The sequence below is a fragment of the Orycteropus afer genome, unplaced genomic scaffold (genome assembly GCF_000298275.1).
Source record: "Orycteropus afer afer isolate SDZICR_OR568_19922 unplaced genomic scaffold, OryAfe1.0 scaffold00031, whole genome shotgun sequence".
In the NCBI taxonomy this organism is placed as follows: Eukaryota; Metazoa; Chordata; class Mammalia; order Tubulidentata; family Orycteropodidae; genus Orycteropus; species Orycteropus afer.
The window spans coordinates 8870114-8890678 of record NW_006921618.1 but is presented as its reverse complement, the minus strand read 5'-3'; the positions used below and the strand labels follow the sequence as shown (position 1 = coordinate 8890678).

The 20565-nt window shown below is 45.0% G+C and overlaps 1 protein-coding gene across 1 annotated transcript in view; it reads left to right on the top strand.

Annotated features, from left to right (window-relative positions):
* Window positions 1–20154, top strand: part of LACTBL1 (lactamase beta like 1) — a 41482-nt gene extending 21328 nt beyond the window's left edge. Inside the window, exons 2-6 of the mRNA XM_007935690.2 lie at window positions 6057–6166; window positions 9362–9519; window positions 9902–10140; window positions 16992–17097; window positions 19173–20154. Coding sequence (XP_007933881.2) covers window positions 6057–6166; window positions 9362–9519; window positions 9902–10140; window positions 16992–17097; window positions 19173–20154 — 1595 coding nt within the window. The remainder of the gene's footprint in view (window positions 1–6056; window positions 6167–9361; window positions 9520–9901; window positions 10141–16991; window positions 17098–19172) is intronic.
* The last annotated feature ends 411 nt before the right edge of the window (window positions 20155–20565 follow it).

The window sequence follows — 20565 nt, the reverse complement described above, 5'->3', positions numbered from 1 at the left end:
TTGAACTGCCAGCCGTCTGGTTAGCAGGCAAGTGTCTTAGCCACTATGCTACCAGAGCTCCCAAATGGTAGCTATAGATGTGAATTCTCAATGGAGTAGAAAGGAATCAGATTGACCACATCTGTATAAAGAAGCGATGGAGAAGCCCAATATCTTTAGCCAAAACAAAGCCAGGAGCTGACTGTGGAAATGCTCATATACAAGTTCAATTTGAAGCTGACAAGAATTAAAACAAGTCCACAAGAACAAAATATGGTCTTGATTATATCTCTCCTGAATTTAGAAACCATCAAAAGAATAAATGTGATGCATTGAACATCAATGACTGAAGACCAGAGGAATTGTTGGATGACATCAAGAACATCATTCATGAAGAAAGCAAAAGATCATTAAAAAGACAGGAAAGGAATAAAAGACCAAAATGGATGTCAGAAGAGACTCTGAAACTTGTCCTTGAGTGCAGAGTAACTAAAGCAAATAGAAGAAATGACAAGATAAAAGAGCTGAACAGAAGATTTCAAAGAGCAGCTTGAGAAGACAAAGTCAATTATTATAATGAAATGCACAAAGACCTGGAGTTAGAGAACCAAAAGAGAAGAACACTCTCAGCATTTCTCAAGCAGAAAGAACTGAAGAAAAAATTCAAGCCTCGATCTGCAATATTGAAAGATTCTATGGGCAAAATATTGAATGATGCAGAAAACACCAAATGAAGATGGAAGGAATACACAGAGTCACTGTACCAAAAAGAATTGGTTGATGTTCATCCATTTCAGGAGGTGGCATACAATCAACGACCAATGGTACTGAAGGAAGAAGTCGAAGCTGCACTGAAGGAATTGGAGAAGAACAAGACTCCAGGAATTGACAGAATAACCATTGAGATGTTTCAACAAATGGATGCAGCACTGGAGGCATTTACTCGGTTATGCCAAGAAATTTGGAAGACAGCTGCCTGGCCAACTGACTAGAAGAGATTAATATTTGTACCCTTTCCAAAGAAAGGTGATCCCACAGAATGTGGAAATTTTATTGAACAATATCATTAATATCACATGCAAGTAAAATCTTGCTGAAGATAATTTAAAAATGGTTGCAGTAGTGTATTGACAGAGAACTTCCAGAAATGCAAGCTGGATTCAGAACAGGATGTGGAACAAGGGCTATATCATTGCTGATGTCAGGTGGATTGTGGCTGAAAGCAAAGAATACCAGAAAGATGTATACTTGTGTTTTATTGACTGTGCAAAAGCATTTGATTGTGTGGATCATAACATATTATGGGTAACATTGAGAAGAATGGGAATTCCAGAACACTTCATTGTGCTCATGAGGAACGTGTACATAGATCAAGAAGCTGTTGCTCTAATAGAACAAGGGAATACTGTATGGTTTGAAATCAAGAAGGGAGTTCATCAGGCTTGTATCCTTTCTCCATAGTTATTCATTCTGTATGCTTAACAAATAATCCGAGAAGCTGGACTATGTGAAGAAGAACGTGGCATCAGGATTGGAGGAAGACTCATCAACAACCTGTGATACACAGATGACACAACTTTGCTTGCTGAAAGTGAGGATGACTTGAAGCACTTACTGATGAAGATTAAAGACTACAGTCTGCAGGATGGATTGCATCTTAATGTAAAGAAAACAAAAATCCTCACAACTGGACCAATAAGCAGCATCACAATAAACAGAGAAAAGATTGAAATTGTTAAAGATTTCATATTACTTGCTTCTATAATCAACACCAATGGAAGCAACAGTCAAGACATCAGATGATGTATTGCACTTGGCAAATCTGCTGCAAAAGACCTCTTTCAAGTGCTAAAGAGCAAAGATGTCTCCTTGAAGACTAAGGTGTGTCTAATCCACGCCATGGTATTTTCAACAGTCTCATATGCATATGAGAGCTGGACAATGAATAAGGAAGACCAAAGAAGAGTTGATGTCTTTGAGTTGTGGTGTTGGCGAAGAATACTGAAAGTACCATGGACTGCCAAAAGAATGAACAAATCTGTCCTGGAAGAAGTGCAGCCAAACTGCTCCTTGACAGTGAGAATGGCCAAACTTCATCTCACCTATTTTGGTCATGTTGTCAGAAGGGACCATTCCCTGGAGAAGGATATCATGCTTGGTAAAGCGGAGGGTCAACGAAAGAGGGGAATGCCCTCAACAAGATGTGTTGACACAGGGCTGCAATGATGGGCTCAGGTATAGCAAGGATTGTGAGGCTGGCACAGGACTGGGCAGTGTTTCCTTCTGCTGTGCATAGGATCACTATGAGTAGGAGACGACTCGACGGCACCTAACAACAACAACAACAACACTGCATACTTACTAGACTACAGTATAGTGTAAACATAACTTTTATATGCATTGGGAAACAAAAAAATCATGTGATGGTGTATTGTGATATTTCTTTCATTGTGGCGGTCTGGAACAGAACCTACAGTATTTCTGAGGTATGTCTCTATAAGCCCACATTTAAAAATTTTTATTTTTTCTTGTTCCTGTTGAGAACATACACAGGAGAACATACATCAGTTCAACAACTCCTGGAGGTACAATTCAGTGACACTGATTGATTCCATTCTTCCAAGTTGTGTGTCCATTCTCACCCTCCTTTTCTGAGCTGTTCCTCTCCCATTAACATAGACTCACTGCCCCTGAGGCTTCTATCTGATCTTTCCAGTTGCTGTTGTTAATTTGACCCATGTAGATAGTTCTGAAAAGCACACAGTACTCAAGGCAGTCCTTTGTACCTGTTAAGCTAAACTCTTGTTTGGTTTAAAGAAGACTTAAGTGGATATTTTTGGTTTAAGTTTTAACGATTATCTCAGGTTTTGGGGCATCCAATGAAAATTTGAAATTCTGTTCTACATTCCCCCTCTTTTTATCAGGATTCTTCTATAGAATCTTTGATCAAAATGTTCACTCATGGTAGCTGGGTACAATCCAGTTCTTCTGGTCTCATAAGCCCACATTTTTTATTCGTAGACTGAATAGACATAAAATTACTGTCAAACTGCTATAAATGTTTCTACATGCTTTCTCTTCAGTTTTGTACTTAATTTGTCACAAATGGGGAACAAACAGTTCATGAGTCACCTCTGGGTCCATGAACCACATGGATCTAGGTCCTCCCTCTTGCTTGAGCATCATCTGAGAGACTATTAGACGTGAGGACTCTAAGGTCCCAATCCATATCTTTGAGTCAAATCTGCATTTTATGATTTCCAGATGAAACTTAAGTAAGCCAGACACATGTGACTCTACTTACATGAAATATCTAGGATAGGCAAATGCATAGAGTTTCTTTCTGTTTGGGGTGATGAAAAAGTTTTGGAAATGAACTGTGGTGACAGTTGCAAAGACAAGACTCCCAGGTGATTTTTCAGGTGTGCACACACAGCATGGCTGTAGATACCTGTCATGGTTCTCTAGAGCTGAGCTAACAGAAAACATCACAGGTGGGTGATTTTAATGAACAGCGATTTTTTTTTTTTTTATTCTGGAGGCTAGAAGTCTGAGTTCAAAGTGCCAACTCTTGGGGCTGGTGAAAGCCCCTTGACCTTGGGCTTCAGCTCTGCCTCTTGCTTCCTGCCCACTGAAGCTGGAGGCTTCTCTTAGGCAGCTGCTGGCTGCTGAGGCTGACAAACCTGAGGTCGACAAGTAAAATGGCACAATCCCAAAATTATCAAGCAACATGGCAGGCCATTAGTTCAAGTCCAGAAACATTCTCAAGATTGGCAGACAACATGGCAGGTCACTGAGATGAAGCCTCGGCCAAATGCAGCATTCAAATGTGCAAAAAAGCTCAGAGACCTTTCTCAAAACTTCTTATATACTGGAAGCAGCTACCCAGCTGCTCACGGTAGATTCCACCATGGAGCTGACTACCAGTCTCATTTTGGGGAATAACTATATCCAATCACCCAGCAACTCAAAACCAGGCCCAGCCAAGTTGACTATCACAATACCCCACTCCACCTCTATCCCAGGACAATTAGGCTCTAGCCACCCCATGGGAGAAAGATGAGGCACTGCTGCTGTAAAGATTTACAGCCTTGGAAACCCTATGGCACAGTTCTACTTTGTCTTATAGGGTTGCTAAGAGTTGGTATTGATTTGACGGGAGTGGGTGTGATTTTGGTTTATTCTTTATGGGAGCAGATCACCAGGTCTTTCTCCCACTGTAAAGATTACAGCCTAGAAAACCCTATAGAGGTAGTTCTACTCTTCACTTGAGGCTGGTATGAGTCAAAAGTTGACAGCATCTAACAACAACATTACTGACTTAAACAAGGTGATTTATTATTTCTCACCATTCCGTGGGCTGGCTGGCAGGTCTGCTGCAGGACTTGCTGGGCTCTCTCCTGCAGCTTCACCCAGTGAGTGAATGGTCCGGAAGAACTGAGCCTCTCTCATGGCAGTGATCCCAGGTTTGTCCACAAGGTGGCAGTGCTCCCAGGGAGCAAAAGCAGAAGCTGCAAGGCCTCTTAAGGCTTGACTTTGGAAGTTGCACAATCAATTTGGCCTCATTTGATTGGCCACAGCAAGTCACAGGACAGCCAGATTCAAGGGGGCACAGAAAGCATTTGTGGCTATACTGAATCTAGTACAGGGCCCACACGTGGGTAGAGTCTCAGAGGTCAGGTTTCCATGGTAAGTACTAATCTACCTTGTCTCTATGCATTTGACTAGTCTAGATATTTCACACATGTGGGATCATACGATATTTGTCCTTTTGTTTCTGGATATAGACAGATGTAGATCCTGAGGAGGTCCTCATGCTCAACGCCCCCATGCTGCCCTTAGAGAACAAGGTGAGATCTGCACCACTGTCTTAGTCTGCCAGTGCTGCTACAACAGACATATCTCAAGGAGGTGGCTTTAACCAACAGAAAATTATTTTCTCCCACTTCAGAAGGCTAGAAGTCTGAATTCAGGGTACCGGCTCTCAGGGAAGTCTCCAGGGGAAGGTTCTTGTCTCTTCAGCTTCTTTCTTGGCTCCCTGGACATCTCCATGTGGCTTGGCATCTCTCTTCCCCCGTCTCTGCTTGCTCACTTACTTGTTTAATCTCTTCGCTATCTTGAAAGAAAATGACTCAAGACACTGTATACATTAATCCTGCCTCATTAACATAACAAAGACAACTCAGTCCAGATGAGATTGTAACCACAGGCATGTTGTTGTTGTTGTTATGTGCCATCGAGTCGGCCCTGACTCATAGTGACCCCTCCTTGGGTTTCCAAGGCGGTATCACTATGGAAGTAGATTGCCCCATCTTCCTTCCGAGGAGTGGCTGGTGGGTTTGAACTGCCAGTCTTCTGGTTAGCAGTCAAGTGCCTTAGGCACTACGCTACCAGAGCTCCCAAACAGTGCCATAAGGTATAGTAAATAAAATGTTAAACTCATTGCTGTCAGGCTGATTGTGACTCATGGTGACCCTACTGGACAGAGTAGAGCTGGTTTCCTAGACTGTAGAGCTTTAGAGGTTAGGGTTTACAACACATATATTTTTTTTGGGGGGTGGGGTGGGGAAACAATTCAATCCATAATAGTCACACTTGAGGTTCTGTGTGGGCATGGATTTGGAGAGGGGGTGGAGAGGGCACTATTCAACCTACTACCTGACCCAAACACATAGAATTAGGATGAGGGAGAGACACACAGGCAGACATGGCTGAGCCTACACCAAGGAGCTGGGCTTTGTCAAGTCTGCTGACCACATGGAGCTTGGAAGCTGATCATATCAGAGGAGGGAGCACAGTGACTTTACACATCAGGAATGGTGACCTAAGTGAACGCTAAGCTGCGGGTGGCCAGGGTGGAACTATCCCTTCACCTCCTGGGTATACTCTGCCCTTTGCCCCTCATTTGCCCGCAGGTAGTCTCTGTCCCTGATGTCTCTTGGGTAAGGCTGCTGCAGGCTGAGGAAGACTGGCCCTGGAGGCGGCTCTGGCCTCTGCTGCCACCTTCCCTTCTCCCCCAGGCTGACCCTGGACTTGTATCCTGACCTCTGCCCCCTGCTTACCACATGTTCTTCTAGATTCCTCAGGACCAGATGTGACCTCTGCCCCTGTGAGGATGTGTCCCCGGCACCCTGAGCCTGTGCCCCTGACTCATCCTCTCCCCGTGTTGAAGGAGGCCCTGGAGAAGGTCAGTGATGACCCAGGAGGGAACCGGGTGTGTGAGTGATGGAAGAGAGGGCACTTCCTCTGCACTGGGAGTGGCTTTCATTAATTTGCTCACTCATTCAACTTGTAATTTTTGAGTACCTGCTCTGTGCTAGGCACTGGGAATATGAAAGGAAGAGAATACTGTCCAGCCCTCAAGAAGCTACTAGTCTGAAAGTAAGGGGAAGAGTCAAGATGACATATACTTACAGAACAGGGTAAGAGTAAGGATAGGGCAAGTTTAGAACAGGGTAAGAGTAAGGGTAGGGAAAGTTTAGGGGCTGTGTGTGGGGGTGGGCAGAGGAACTGGACTTGGGGTCAGGGAAAGCTTCTGTCTAAGCTCAGATGTGAACAAGTAGGGGAGACCCAGATGATGTGTGTGTGGTGAGGTATGGGGGAAGGGAGGGTGTGCTCCAGACAGAGGGAACAGCATGTGCAAAGGCCCAGAGGCAACAGTAAGTACAAGACACATACAGATGAACTTTGAGGGAGTTCAGTCTGGCTGAATCAGAGGTGAGAGTGGGGAAAGATGAGACAGGAGAGTATGACTGATATCACAGAGTACCTTACAATATGATTAAGCACACACACACATGCACACACACTCACACATAATACAACTAATGTCAATACAAATGGCATAACACCTGAGGGAGGTGTCAGCCAGCTCTAGTATGCACCAGTCAAACACCTCTGACTCTGGTAACTTACCTTAGGAGCTGTACATACAAATGACAATGGGATCAAAAGGATATGAGCAGCAGCTTGATGCGGGGACTTGAAACGTTATGAGGAACAGTTGAAAAGACAGGAAAGGATGAGTCTACAGTCCTCATTGTCTGAGGCCAATGAGGAGAGACACAGCAACTGTCTGGAGACACCTCAAAAGTTTCCATGAAGGGAAGGGTGCAAAAGGGTGCTAGGTGGCTCCCAGGGGTCATAATAAAAAGGCAGTAATAGCAACTATAGCTACCTTCTGTTGAGCATCTAGTAGGTGCCAGCAGCTGTGCTCAATCCTTGGTATGCATTACCTGGTGAATCTTGCCAACAACCACGAGAGGGAAGTACTATTATTAATCTGGAGCTACAGAGGAGGAAACTGAGGTTTGGAGAGGTGGAGTGGAAATTACAGGCAATCAGAGCTCAGCTCAGGATCTGTAAAATCACTCAGCTCAGTGGTCTGGTGGTTCATTAAAAGCCAAGGTCTAGAGTCAGCCCAGGATTCTAAATCCTGATTCCACCAGTGGCTAACCACTTGGACAAGTCACTTCACATATCTGAAATGCAATTTTTCTCATCTGTAAAATGGGGAGAAATTAGCTCTGATTTATAACAAGGATTAAAAGAGACAACATTCACATCATGCTATAGTAGTCCCTGGGTGACATAAATGCTTAAATGCTCAACTACTAACTGAAAGCTTGGTGGTTCAAACCCACCCATAAGTGTCTGGGAAGACAGGCCAAGTAATTTGCTTCCAAAAGGCCACAGCTGTGAAAAGCTTATGACATGCACTTCTACTGTGCAACACGAGGTTGCCATGAATAGGAATCGATTCACTAGCAATTGGTTTGGTTTTTGGTTTGGTCACACTCTAAATATCTAATAAATATTAGCTGTGTGTGCTGTTGTGTGGATTCTGACTCATAGTGACCCTGTAGGATAGAGTAGAACTGCCCCACAGGGTTTCCTAGGCCAAAATCTTAATGGGAGGAGATTGCCAGGTCTTTTCTCCCACGTAGTGGCTGGTGGGTTCAAACTACTTACTTTTTGGTTAGCAGCCACGTTCTTAAGCATTATGCCACCAGCGTTCCTTAGCTGTTATTATTATCATCACTATATCTCATCATTAAAAATAATGAAGCATTTTCAACCATGCTATCTTCAGCCTATGAGACCAAACTTTGAGACCAGAAGAACTAGATGGTGCCCAGCTACCACTGTGAACCACTCAGAGGGGATCTATGTAGGAGATCCTGGATAGAGTGGGAGAACAATGAGGAAAAAACTCAAAATCATTAAAAAAAAAAAAAAAAAAGGGACCAGGTTTGCTGGTCTGATAGAGCCTGGTGGAACCCTGAGACTGGCCCCTAGCTGCCCTTCAGGTCTGGAATTAAATCCACTCCTGTGACTTCCAGCCAAAACACAGACATATGAGCTGAACATTTACATTAGGTAGATACACTCCTTGGAGAGATCATGGGAGAACAGAAAGACTGTGTATGCACAGGGAGACATCTTGGGGGACAGGAGTTCATGGGAGGGAAGGACACAGGAAGAGGTAACTATGGGGAGGAAGCGGGAGGGGAGCTGTTGCATTGCGGGAAACTGCAGTCGATGTCATGACACAAAGTGTATGTGAACTGCTGTATGCAAAATGAATTTACTCTGTAAATTTTCACCCACATCACAATAAAATAAAAAAAAAAAGGAAAAAAGAATGAAGTGTTTTCAACAAAAGTCCAAAGGTGGACTATAAATAGTGAATTCCCCAACACTAAAAGGAGCTCTGGAAGTGCAGTGGTTAAAGTGCTTGGCTGTTAACCAAAAAGTTGGTGGTTCAAACCTACCAGCTGCTCTATGGGAGAAAGATGAGGCAGTTTGCTTCTGTAAAGATTTACATTTTTGGAAACCCTATGGGGTGGGTGCGGAGGAAGAAATGAAGCCCTACAGGGCAGTTTTACTCTGTCCTATAGGGTCACTATGAGTCAGTATTGACTTGATGGCAGTGGGTTTGATTTTTTTTTGGGGGGGTGGGGGTGGGGTTTCCCCAACACTAGAGGTTATACTGGATTTATTGGAGGTTCTCTATGGAATCAGACAGGGGTTAGACTGGATCAGTCATTTTAACCATTTTGTTTTAACCAAGGAAATGTTCCTTCAAGCAAAAATCTTATGAGGTGGCCTTATGTATAAAACAAATTCAAGGAGAACTGCTCTGATTGAAGCTAGAGTAGGGGACTGAGGCCCCATCCCATGGGGGCATGGCTGGGAACCCGAGGTCTGGAGCCTCACTGGGCTCCCCTCCAGCAGTTGGGGGAGAGATTAGAGGGGAGCAAGGTTGGCGCTGTGCTGTGTGTAGGGTGTGGCTGTGGGAGTGCACAGGTGTGCAAAACAAGTGGGGGTGTGTGTATGTCACTCCATCTGCACTCTGAACCTCCTGCCCCCTACCCCCAAGGTGGACAAGATCCTGCGCCAGGCACTGTCTGTCCCAGGCCTGGCTGCCATGTCTGCAGTTGTTATCCACAACGACACTGTGCTCTGGACGGGGAACTTTGGAAAGAAGAATGGCTCAGACCCGACTTCTGGACCCCCTAATGAGTACACCATGTACCGGTCAGCCAGGCAACCTCCAGGGAGGAGGGATGGAGAGAGGAGGGGGACCTAGGAGATAGGGAGACTCAAGAATCATAGCTGGAGGTCCAAGCTGCCAAGGCCACACAGAGCTGGTGAGAGACACAGGTGCAATCCACCCCAGGTCTATCCCAAGAAGGGTAATGTCTGGTGAAGGGACTGGCATGGGGTAGGTGCTTAAAAGTGTTCAAACTGCTCCAGCTCCACTGTCTCTGGTATGTTCTCAAGCTTCCTAAAGACAGTTCCACAGGTTGGTGAGACATTTAATAAGGGTGGATTCAGTTCTTTCCTGAAATATCAGAGGCTGGGGACACAGGGTGGGTGGTGGGTACCCTCTGTACCCTCATGCTCTCATACTGTACAGGATCTCCAGCCTCTCCAAGATCTTTCCAGTTCTCATGCTGTACCGTTTGTGGGAAGAAGGCATTGTAGCTTCTTTAGATGATCCTCTGGAGCGGTATGCCAGCACTTTCACCATTAACAACCCGCTGGGCATGACATCAGTCCCCAAAAAGCAGACTCTGAAGGATGAGCCAGAAGAGGCTGGTCCAGCCCCAAGGCCTTCACCTGTCACCCTCCGAAGGATGGCCAGTCAGCTCTCAGGTGAGAGTCTCTGACCTTATCCTGCCTAGCCGGAACCATTTCAGGTGGAGGAGCTGAGGAGCAGGTTCTCATGCAGCCAGGGTGGGCCCACTCTCTGCTCTTTCTGAACTGGCCATATGACCCTCCCACAAGGCTTGGGTGGTAGACCAGAAATAGAAAGGCCTGGGAAGTTAAAAGTGGAAGTACGTGCTGGGAATTTAGATCAACAGGCAAATCAAGATCAGTTGGCAGGTCAAAATCAGGTTGACAGTTCAAGATCTGCTTAACAGATCAAGAGCAAGCCAAGAAGTGAATACTAGTAGACAATTCTACAATGAAGACTTAATTTCCCTTAATAAGCTCCTACAGATCAATATAAAGACCATTAACACAACAGAAAAATGAGCAAAGGACATGAATAGAATAGACAGTTCATAAAAAATGAAATAGAAATGGCTCTCGTTGTTGGTATGTGCCATCAAGTTGGCTCCAATTCATAGCAACTCTGTGTACAACAGATGAAACTCTGCCTGGTCCTATGCCATCCTCACCATCCTTGCTATACTTGAGGCCGTCATTACAGCCACTGTGTCAATCCATCTCGTTGAGGGTCTGCCCCTTTTTTGCTGACTCTCTGCTTTACCAAGCATGGTATCTTTCTCCAGGGTCCCTTCTGACCACATGACCAAAGTAGGTGAGATGAGGTCTGGCCTTTCTTGCTTCCAAGGAGCATTCTGGCTGAACTTCTTCTAGGACAGATTTGTTTGTTCTTTTAGTAGGCCACGGTATTTTCGGTATTCTTCACCAACACCACAGTTCAAAGGCATCAACTCTTCTTTGGTCTTCCTTATTTATTGTCCAGCTTTCACATGCACATGAGACAACTGATAATACCATCACTTGGTTAGATGCACCTTAGTCTTCAAAGTGACATTTTTGCTCCTTAACAACACTTTAAAGAGGTCTTTTGGAGCAGATTTGCCCAGTGCAATATGACATCTGATTTCTTAACTGTTGCTTCCATGGGTGTTGATTGTAGATCCAAGTAAAATGAAGTCCCTGACAACTTTAATTTTTTCTCCATTTATTATGATGTTACTCATTGGTCCAGTTGTGAGGATTTTTGTTTTATGTTGAGGAGTAATCCATACTGAAGATCATAGTCTTTGATCTTCATCAGTAAGTACTTCAAGATCTTCGCTTTCAGCAAGCAAGGTTGTGTGTCATCTGCATAATACAAGTTAATGAGTGTTCCTCCAGCCCTGATGCTGCATTCTTCTTCATATAGTCCAGGTTCTTGGATTATTTGCTCAGCATACAGACTGAATGAGAATGATGAAAGGATACAACCCTGATGCACACCCATCCTGATTAACCATCCATTATCCCCTTGTTCTGTTTGAATGACAGCCTCTTGGTCTGTACAGTCTTGTCATGAAGATAATGAAGTGTTCTGGAATTCTCATTCTACACAATATTATCCATAATTTGTCATGATCTACACAGCAGAATGCCTTTGCATAGTGAATAAAACACAGGTAAACATCTTTCTGATATTCTTTGCTTTCAGTTAAGATACATCTGACATCAGCAATGGTATCTCTTGCTCCATGTCCTCTTCTGCATCCAGCTTGCACTTCGGGAAGTTCCTTATCAATATACTGCTGCAGCTGTTTTTGAATTATCTTCAGCAAAATACTACTATTATTCAAATTTACACACCAACCACTAAAGCCACAGATGAGGAAACTGAAGATTTTTACTAGCTTCTGCAGTCTGAAATAGACCAGACATACAATCAAGATGTATTGAATGGTGACTGGAATATGAAAATTGGAAACAAAGAAGAAGCATTGGTAGTTGGAAAATATGATCTTGGTGACAGAAATGACACCAGAGATCACATGTTTGTATTTTGCACAACCAATGACTTATTCATTGCAAATATCTTTTTTTTTAAACAACATAAATAGTAATTATACACATGGACCTGACCAGATGGAATACACAAGAATCAAATGGACTACATCTGTGGAAAAGATGATGGAGAAGCTCAATATCGTTAGTCAGAACAAGGCCTGGGGCCAACTGTAGAACAGATCACTAATTGCTCATCTTCAAGTTTAAGTTGAAGCTGAAGAAAATTAAAACAAGCCCACATGTGTCAACATATAACCTTGAATTTAGAGACCATCGGAAGAATAGATTTGATGCAATGAACACCAGTGACTGAAGACCAGACAAAATGTGGGATGACATCAAGAATATCACTCATGAAGAAAGCAAAACGTCATTAAAAAGACAGGAAAGAAAGAGAAGACCAAAATGGATACCAGAAGAGACTGAAACTTGCTCTTGAACACAGAGTAGCTACAGTGAATGGAAGAAATGATGAAGAGAAAGAGCTGAACAGAAGATTTCAAAAGGCATCTCGAGAGGACAAAGCAAAGTATTATAATAAAATGTACAAAGACTCGGAGTTGGGAAATCAAAGGGGATGGACATGTTCGGCATTTCTCAAGCTGAAAGAACTGAAGACAAAATTCAAGACTTGAGCTGTGATACTGAAGGATTCTATGGGCATAATAGATCAGTGAAAAAGGGGAAGACCCTCAACAAGATGGACTGACAAAGTGGCTGTGGCAAAGGGCTCAAGCATAGCAAATACTGTGATGATGGCTCAGGGCCAGGCATTGCTTTGTTCTGTTGTACATGAGTTTTCTATGACTTGGAGCTGACTCAATGGCACCTAACAACAACATGCATGCACATGCATGCACGCACTGCCGTTGAGTTGGATCCTATTCATAGTGATCCCTCTTTGGGTTTCTGAAGCAGTATCACTATGGAAGTAGACTGCCCAACCTTCCTTCCAAGGAGTGGCTGGTGGGTTTGAACCACCAGCCTTTTGGTTAGCAGTCAAATGCCTTAGGCATTATGTACCAGAGCTCCCCTAACAACACCATGTGCACACTATTGAAAGATGCAGGATGTATCAAAAGAAGATGGAAGGAATATACAGAGTCACTGTATCAAAAAGAATTAGTCAACATTCAACCATTTCAGGGAGTAGCATCTGATCAAGAAGTGAGTTATTGAAGGAACAAGTCCAAGCTTCACTGAAGGAACTGGCGAAAAACAATGCACCAAGAATTGAAGGAGTATCACTGAGATGTTTCAACAAATAGATGCAATGTTGGAAGTGCTTGTTCATGTTGAAAAATTTGGAAGACAGCTACCTGGCCAACTAACTGGAAGAGATCCATATTTGTGCCCATTCCAAAGAAAGGTAATCCAACAGAATGCAGAAATTGTAGAACAATATCTTTAATACTGGAAGCTCTGGTGGCTCAGTGCCTAAGGCATTTGACTGCTAACCAGAAGGCTGGCAGTTCAAACCCACCAGCCCCTCCTCAGAAGGAAGGTTGGGCGGTCTACTTCTGTAGTGATAGTGCCTCAGAAACCCAAGGAGGGGTTTCCATGAGTTGGATCTGACTCGATGGCAGTGCATGCGTGCGTGTGTATCTTTAATATAAATTTTGCTGAAAATAATTTAAAAACAGTTGCAGCAGTACCTAGAGAGAAAACTGCCAGAAATTCAAGCCAGATTTAAAAGAGGATGTGAAACGAAGGATATTATTGCTGATGTCAGATGGGTCTTGGCTGAAAGCAAAGAATACTAGAAAGATGTTTACCTTTGTTTTATTGACTATGCAAAGGCATTTGACCGTATGGATTGTAACAAATTATGGATAACATTGAGAAAAACAGGAATTCCAGAACACTTAGTTGTGTTCACGAGGAATCTGAACACAGAACAAGAGGCAGTTGTTCAGAGAGAACAGGGGGATAGTGCATGGTTTAAAATCAGGAAGGGAGTGTGTTAGGGTTGTATCCTTTCACCATACTTATTCAATCTGTATTCTGAGCAAATTATCCAAGAAGGTGGACTATATAAAGAACATGACATCATGATTAGAGGAAGACTCATTAACAACCTGTGATATGCAAGTGACACAGCCTTGCTTGCTGAAAGTGAAGAAGACTTGAAACACTTACTGATGAACATCAAAGACGATGGTCTTCAGTGTAGTTTACACCTCAACATAAAAAAAAATGAAAATCCTCACAAATGGACCAATAAGCAACATCATGATAAATGGAGAAAAGATTGAAGTTGTGATGGATTTTATTTCACTTGGATCCTTAATCAATGCCCATAGAAGCAGCAGTCAAGAAATCAAATGATGTATTGCAGTGGGCAAATCTGTGGCAAAAGACTTCTTTAAAGTGTTAAAGAGCAAAGATGTTATTTTAAAGACTAAGGTATGCCTGACCTAAGGCACTATCTTTTCAATAGCCTCATAGCTATGTGAAAGCTGGACAATGAATAAGGAAGACCACAGAAGAATTGATGCACGTGAATTATGGTGTTGGCAAAGAATACCGAATATGCTACTGACTGCCAGAAGGACAAACAAATCTGTCTTTGAACAAGTATGGCCGGAATGCTGCTTAGAAGTGAGGATGGCCAGACTTCATCTCTCATAGTTTGGTCATGTTATCAGGAGGGACCAGTCCCTGGAAAAGGATCTCATGCCTGGTAAAGTAAAGGGTTAGGGAAACAGAGGGAGACCCTCAATGAGATGGATTGTAACAATGGGTTCAAGCATAGTGACGATTGTGACAATGGCGCAGGACCAGACAGTGTTTTGTTCTGCTGTGCATGGGGTCAATCGGAGCCAAAACCAGCTTGAAGGTACCTACCTGCAGCAATGAATAGATACATTACAAAAATACACCCATATACTGGATACATATGTACACGTATGTATGTGTGTAATGTATTTGTAATGTGCATATTGTAAAATGCATGTATTGTACGTAAATATATGTATTAACTTATATGTGCATAAAATATCTTTGGAAGGAAACTGAAAGAGATTAAAACACAGAATTGCCTACAGGGAAAGGACTTGTGTATCTGGGGGACAAGGGTAAGAGGAAAACTTTTCATTGGATACTCTTTGATGTCTTATGAATTTGGAATTGTATAAACAGATAACCAGGAACTCTGGTAGCATAGTGGCTAAGTCACTTGCCTGCTAACCAGACGGCTGGCGGTTCAAACCCACCAGCCACTCCTCGGAAGGAAGGTTGGGCAATCCTACTTCCGTAGTGATACTGCCTCGGAAACCCAAGGAGGGGTCGCTATGAGTCGGGGCCGACTCGACGGCAAATAACAACAACAACAACAAAACAGATAACCTAGTAAAATAAATAATATAATAAAAAATCAAGTAAACACACACTTACAGCGACCCCTCCTTGGGTTTCCGAGGTGGTATCTCTACGGAAGTAGATTGCCCAGTCTTCTTTCCAAGGGGCAGCTGGTGGGCTTGAACCGCCAGCCTTCTGGTTAGCAGTCAAATGTCTTAAGCGCTACACCACCAGAGCTACTAAACACACACACACACACACACACAAAACTCAGAAAAAACAAACTCACCCCACGTTTCTTCAGTATTGAGGGGGTGAGCAGAACAAATTGCTGCCTGAAGAACTCTGCCCTAGGTTCTTAATGTCTTTCAGAATTGAACCTCACCCTGACCTAGAGCTTTTCTCCAGTTCCTGGAGCTTTTCATCCATTCTCTTTACGTCTTACAACACCTCACAGGAAACCACTGCAGGTGCTCCAGCCCCTTTAAAGATAAGCAAGTACAGGCTCAGAGAGGTCATTTAGCAACATGGCCTGGGGCCATGCAGCAGTAAGACCCTAAACCCAGGACTTGGGACTCCACGTCCCCAACTGCTCAGGCCAAAAGTCTTGGAGCCATCCCTGGTACAAAGTTGATATCCCAAAACTACTGTTGAATGAATGAAAGGATGATCCTCCCAATACCTATCACATCCAATAAACAGAAAATCCCAAGGGATCAGAGGAGCCAGTTCCACAAACCCTGCTTGGTCTGACCTTAAGAAGTTTTCAGAATTAAACTTCTACAGGTGATGACAGCAATTATTTACTGACCACTTACTATGTGCCAGGTACCATGCTAGCCTTTTATCTTCTCTAATTCTCACATAGGAGCTCTGGTAGCACAGTGCCTAAGGCACTTGACTGCTAACCAGAAGGCTGGTGGTTCAAACCCACCAGCCACTCCTCGGAAGGTTGGGCAATCCTACTTCTGTAGTGATACTGCCTTGGAAACCCAAGGAGGGCTCGCTAATGAGCCGGGGAAACTCGAAGGCACTTAACAACAGCAATTCTCACATTATTGGTTCAGTGGCACATATCTCTCCTTTCAGTAGGAGACTGATTCCTGGCCAACGCACCTGAAGTACCACGCACCTTTCAATGGGAGCTTGTGTGTTATGATGCTGAATAGATTTCAATGGAGCTTCCAGACCAATATGAACTAGGAAAAAAGCCTGGTAATCTGAAAATCAGCTTCTGAAAACCAGCCAATGAAAACTCTACGGATCACAATGGTCTGATCCACAAACTGGGATGGCCCAGGACTGGGCAATGTTTCGTTTCATTGTGCATGTGGTCACCATGAGTTGAGGCCGACTCAAGTAGCTAACAACAATCCTCACATCAGCCCTATATTATAGGAATTATTTACTCCATTTTACAGATGAGAAGCCAGGGGTCAGAGAGGCTAAGTGACTTGTCTAATGAAACACAGGCAGAAGGAAGAGGCAGGATTGGAGTCCATGCCTGGCAGATTTATTATTACTATTATTAAGTGATTTAAAACTCCACTTGAAGGTAAGGGAGGGAAGGCATACAGAGACCCACCATCCCACCCTCAACAATATCACAGCCATATCCCACCCACCAGGTGTGACCATTACTCCTTTCCTAGGACTGCCCAGAAGGCTCCGTTCCACTTCTCTGCTGTGGAGGGGCAGTACCCAGGAGGCCCTGAGCCTGCTCAAGGATGATGTACTGGTGGCGGACCCAGGAACCAGGTGAGGAGAGTGCCCTTAGACCCTGCTACAAATTAGGAACCTTCATAGAAGGCTCACCCTGGCTTGGAAAGAGCCTGTGTCGTCAGTGGTCAGAGCCAGGAGAGACCTCAGAGACCACAGAATACAACTCCTTGTGCTACAGCTGGGAAGACTGAGGCCAGAGAGGGGCAGCAAGAGAGAGCTGGACTCTGAGTCTAGTTCTGTTTGACTCTTGTGTTCCTTCCATTCATTAACTCCACACTTACTGAACACCTATGAGTTTAGTAGTGCCCAGAGTGCACTAAACACTGAGCTACAACAGTGAACATATCCAGCCAGGTCCCTCCTCATGGAGTTTGCTTTCTTGTGACAGAGACACACAAAAAACAGTGACCCAACCAACAAGATAATTAGAGATTTTGCCCAGGGCCATGAAAGAAATAACTGGGGCATTGACTGATTGAGGGAGTAGCAGAGGTTACCACTGGGCATTCAGAAAAGAAACTCTGGGAGCAACTCAGGCTATGGGGCTTGGCAGAGGATCCCCTGGCTCCCTGAGCAGTGCCCCTTTTCCAAACTCGCCCCTTCTCTGCTTCTCCAAATGCTGAATCTCAGTTCCCACTTAATCTTTTTTTTGTTTTGTTTTAATTGTGATCTGGGTGAAAGTTTACACAACAAATTAGTTTTCCATTCAATAATCCATACACATTGTTTTGTGACATTTACTGCAATGCCCACACTAACAACATTCTTCCCACTTCCTTCCTATGCTCACCCCTTCCCTTTGTTCTTCCTTCCCATCCCCTCCCACCTTCCTAGCTCTATCCCTGGGCAGATGCTGTTCTCTCAGGGTCACATGCTTGACTGCTCTAATGAGCGCATACCCTTCTGATATTACAGTTCACCTTATAGGCCTATTGTTTGCCCTTAGTTGAGTCGCAAGGGTTAAGTTCAGTTCCTAGCTTGAACGGTGTCTAAGGGCCATAGTCTTGGGGCTTCCACCCGTCTTCATCAGACCAGTAAGGTCTCACTTAAGTAAGAAAGAATCCAGATAATGCAGAGAAAAGAGCATTGCTTGGGCACCTGCAGACTGGAGTTCTTCCAGTTCTGCCATGAACTTGCTGTGTGACCTTGGGCAAGGCACTTCCTCTGCACTCACCTTCTCATCTGCAAAGTAAGAGTTCAGGAATGCTTAATAAGATTTGTGAATTTTCATCCTTCCATGTGCCTGCCTGAGGCCTATTTTTGAGATTCTGAAACTGCATCTGTTCTGGTAAAGAAAGGAGGCCTCTTTATTGATTATTGGTGTCTGCACAGGCCTGGAAGAAGAAAAGGGTGGAACCCTTACTCATATTTGCTGTCTCTGAGCTACATGATCATTATCCACCCCCCCACCCCAGGACAGTCCAACGCTCTAGTTTTCCACTCAATAAAGTAAATCATACTAAAGTGTAAAGGAATCATAATAATTGTCTTACTTTTCCAGGTGCATTTGTCAAATCCAGCTCTCCCTCAACCTGCTGTGTGACCTCAAACCATTTCCTGCCCTCTGGGCCTTAGTTTTTTTTTTCAACCAAATGTAGCATTGGTGTCTTGTTGTCATCAAGTAGGCTGCCAACTCATGGTGACCTTATCTATGACAGAATGAAATGTTACCTGGTCTTGTGCTATCTTCCAGCACCATGTTGGGCAATGTTCTGTTGTGATAAGGTTTTCATTGGCTAACTTTTGGGGGTAGATTACCAGGCCTTTCTTCCTAATCTGTCTGGAAGCTCCTCTAAAACCTGTCCACCATTGTTGACCTTGCTCGTATTTGCAATGCCTGGCATAACTTCCAGCATCACAGCAACATGCAACCTACCACACGAGAACAAATTGAAGACAGTGGTGTAAGTGTAGAGTAGGGAGACGTATTTCACGATCTCTTGTCTTTTCTCGGTCTACCTACGATGCAGTGAAGCAGGCTTCTTCTCAGCCTCACTCAGTCCAATAAAACTCTGCTGGCATTTCAGACAGCTTGGCAGCGGGGAGGGATTTTTTAAGGTCTGGAGATGGCCATCCCAGCCAAGTCCCACTATCCACCTTTCTCTTTCCAGGTGCCATTACAGCACACTGGCCTTCTCGCTCCTAGCTCATGTCTTGGCAGCCCACACTGCCCAGGGCAATTACCAGCGATGGGTCGTGGAGAACCTCCTGGAGCCTCTGGGGATGGCAGACACTGGCTTTGATCTCACCCCCTCTGTGCGTGTCCGCCTGGCGGCTGGTTTCTACGGCAGCGGGCGGCCTGCGCCACTGTACGACCTAGGCTGGTACCGCCCGTCGGGCCAGATGTACTCCACCCCCGCAGACTTGGCCAAGCTGGCCATGGTGCTCCTGGGCAGCGGGTCACAGCAGCTCCTGCGGCCAGATGCTGCCAAGGCGCTGCTGGCGCCGCTGCTGGCCTGCCCCGGCGCCTACTTCGCCAACGAGACCGGCACGCCGTGGGAATTCCACACGCAGCGGGGCTACAGCGTCGTGCGAAAGGACGGCGACCTGGACGGCTATGCCGCCACCTTCTCCCTGGTGCCCCCACTGCGCCTGGGCCTCGTGCTGCTGCTGGCCGGGCCGCGGCCGTCCGGGCCTGACCTGGTGGCGCAGGCCTACGACGTGCTCCTGCCCGCCATGGAGAGAGCCTTCCGGGAGGCCCATCTCAGCCCAGCTCCGCCAGTCAGCGCGCGCCCTTTTGCGGGCTACTTCACCTTCGCCAACCTGACGTTTTACGAGGTGCGTGCGGGGCCAGCAGGCGAGTTGCGCCTGCGCCAGTTCGGGCCCCGCGTGGAGGCGCTAGTGCCACCCGAATTCCGGACGCTGGCGCTGCGCCACCTGCGCGGCCGTATCTTTCAGCTGCACGTGGCGCGCGAGTTCCCGTGCGCGCTGCCGCTTGGGGACGCCTGGCTCTCGCTGGAGGCCCAGCACGGACAACTTGTCAACTTCTACCCCCTAGACTCCTACGGACTGTCCCCTGGCTTTGACGTGCCGGGTCTCAACACCTACCGAGTGCTGCGGCTGCATCGCAAGCCCACATTCAAGACTCAGTGAGCCGGTCTCCTTTCCGGACCTCTCCTTCCCTCTCCCCCCAGCTCTAGAACCAGAGAGTTGAAAGCAGAGGCCACAACAATACCTATTAGAGAACCGAATAGCTGGCAAAGTGGAGTAGCTTGACGCTACTCAAAGTGTGATTAATTGACCTCAGCCAGTTGGGGAAATTGTTCCTTATTCATGGGGGAAGAAAAATTAAGTAAAAAATTTAGAGTGAGCATTTAGGAACTTTAATAGCAAGTTGTCAGAATACTTTTGTGTCTGTTGAATCTAATACAAATATGGACTTGCATTTTGTTTTTCTTTACTCAACGTCATTGAACTAAAGTTTACATGAAAATGAAATGTACACATTTTCTGGGACAATGGTATGATTTTGACAACTGTTTACACCCACCACCACAATAAAAA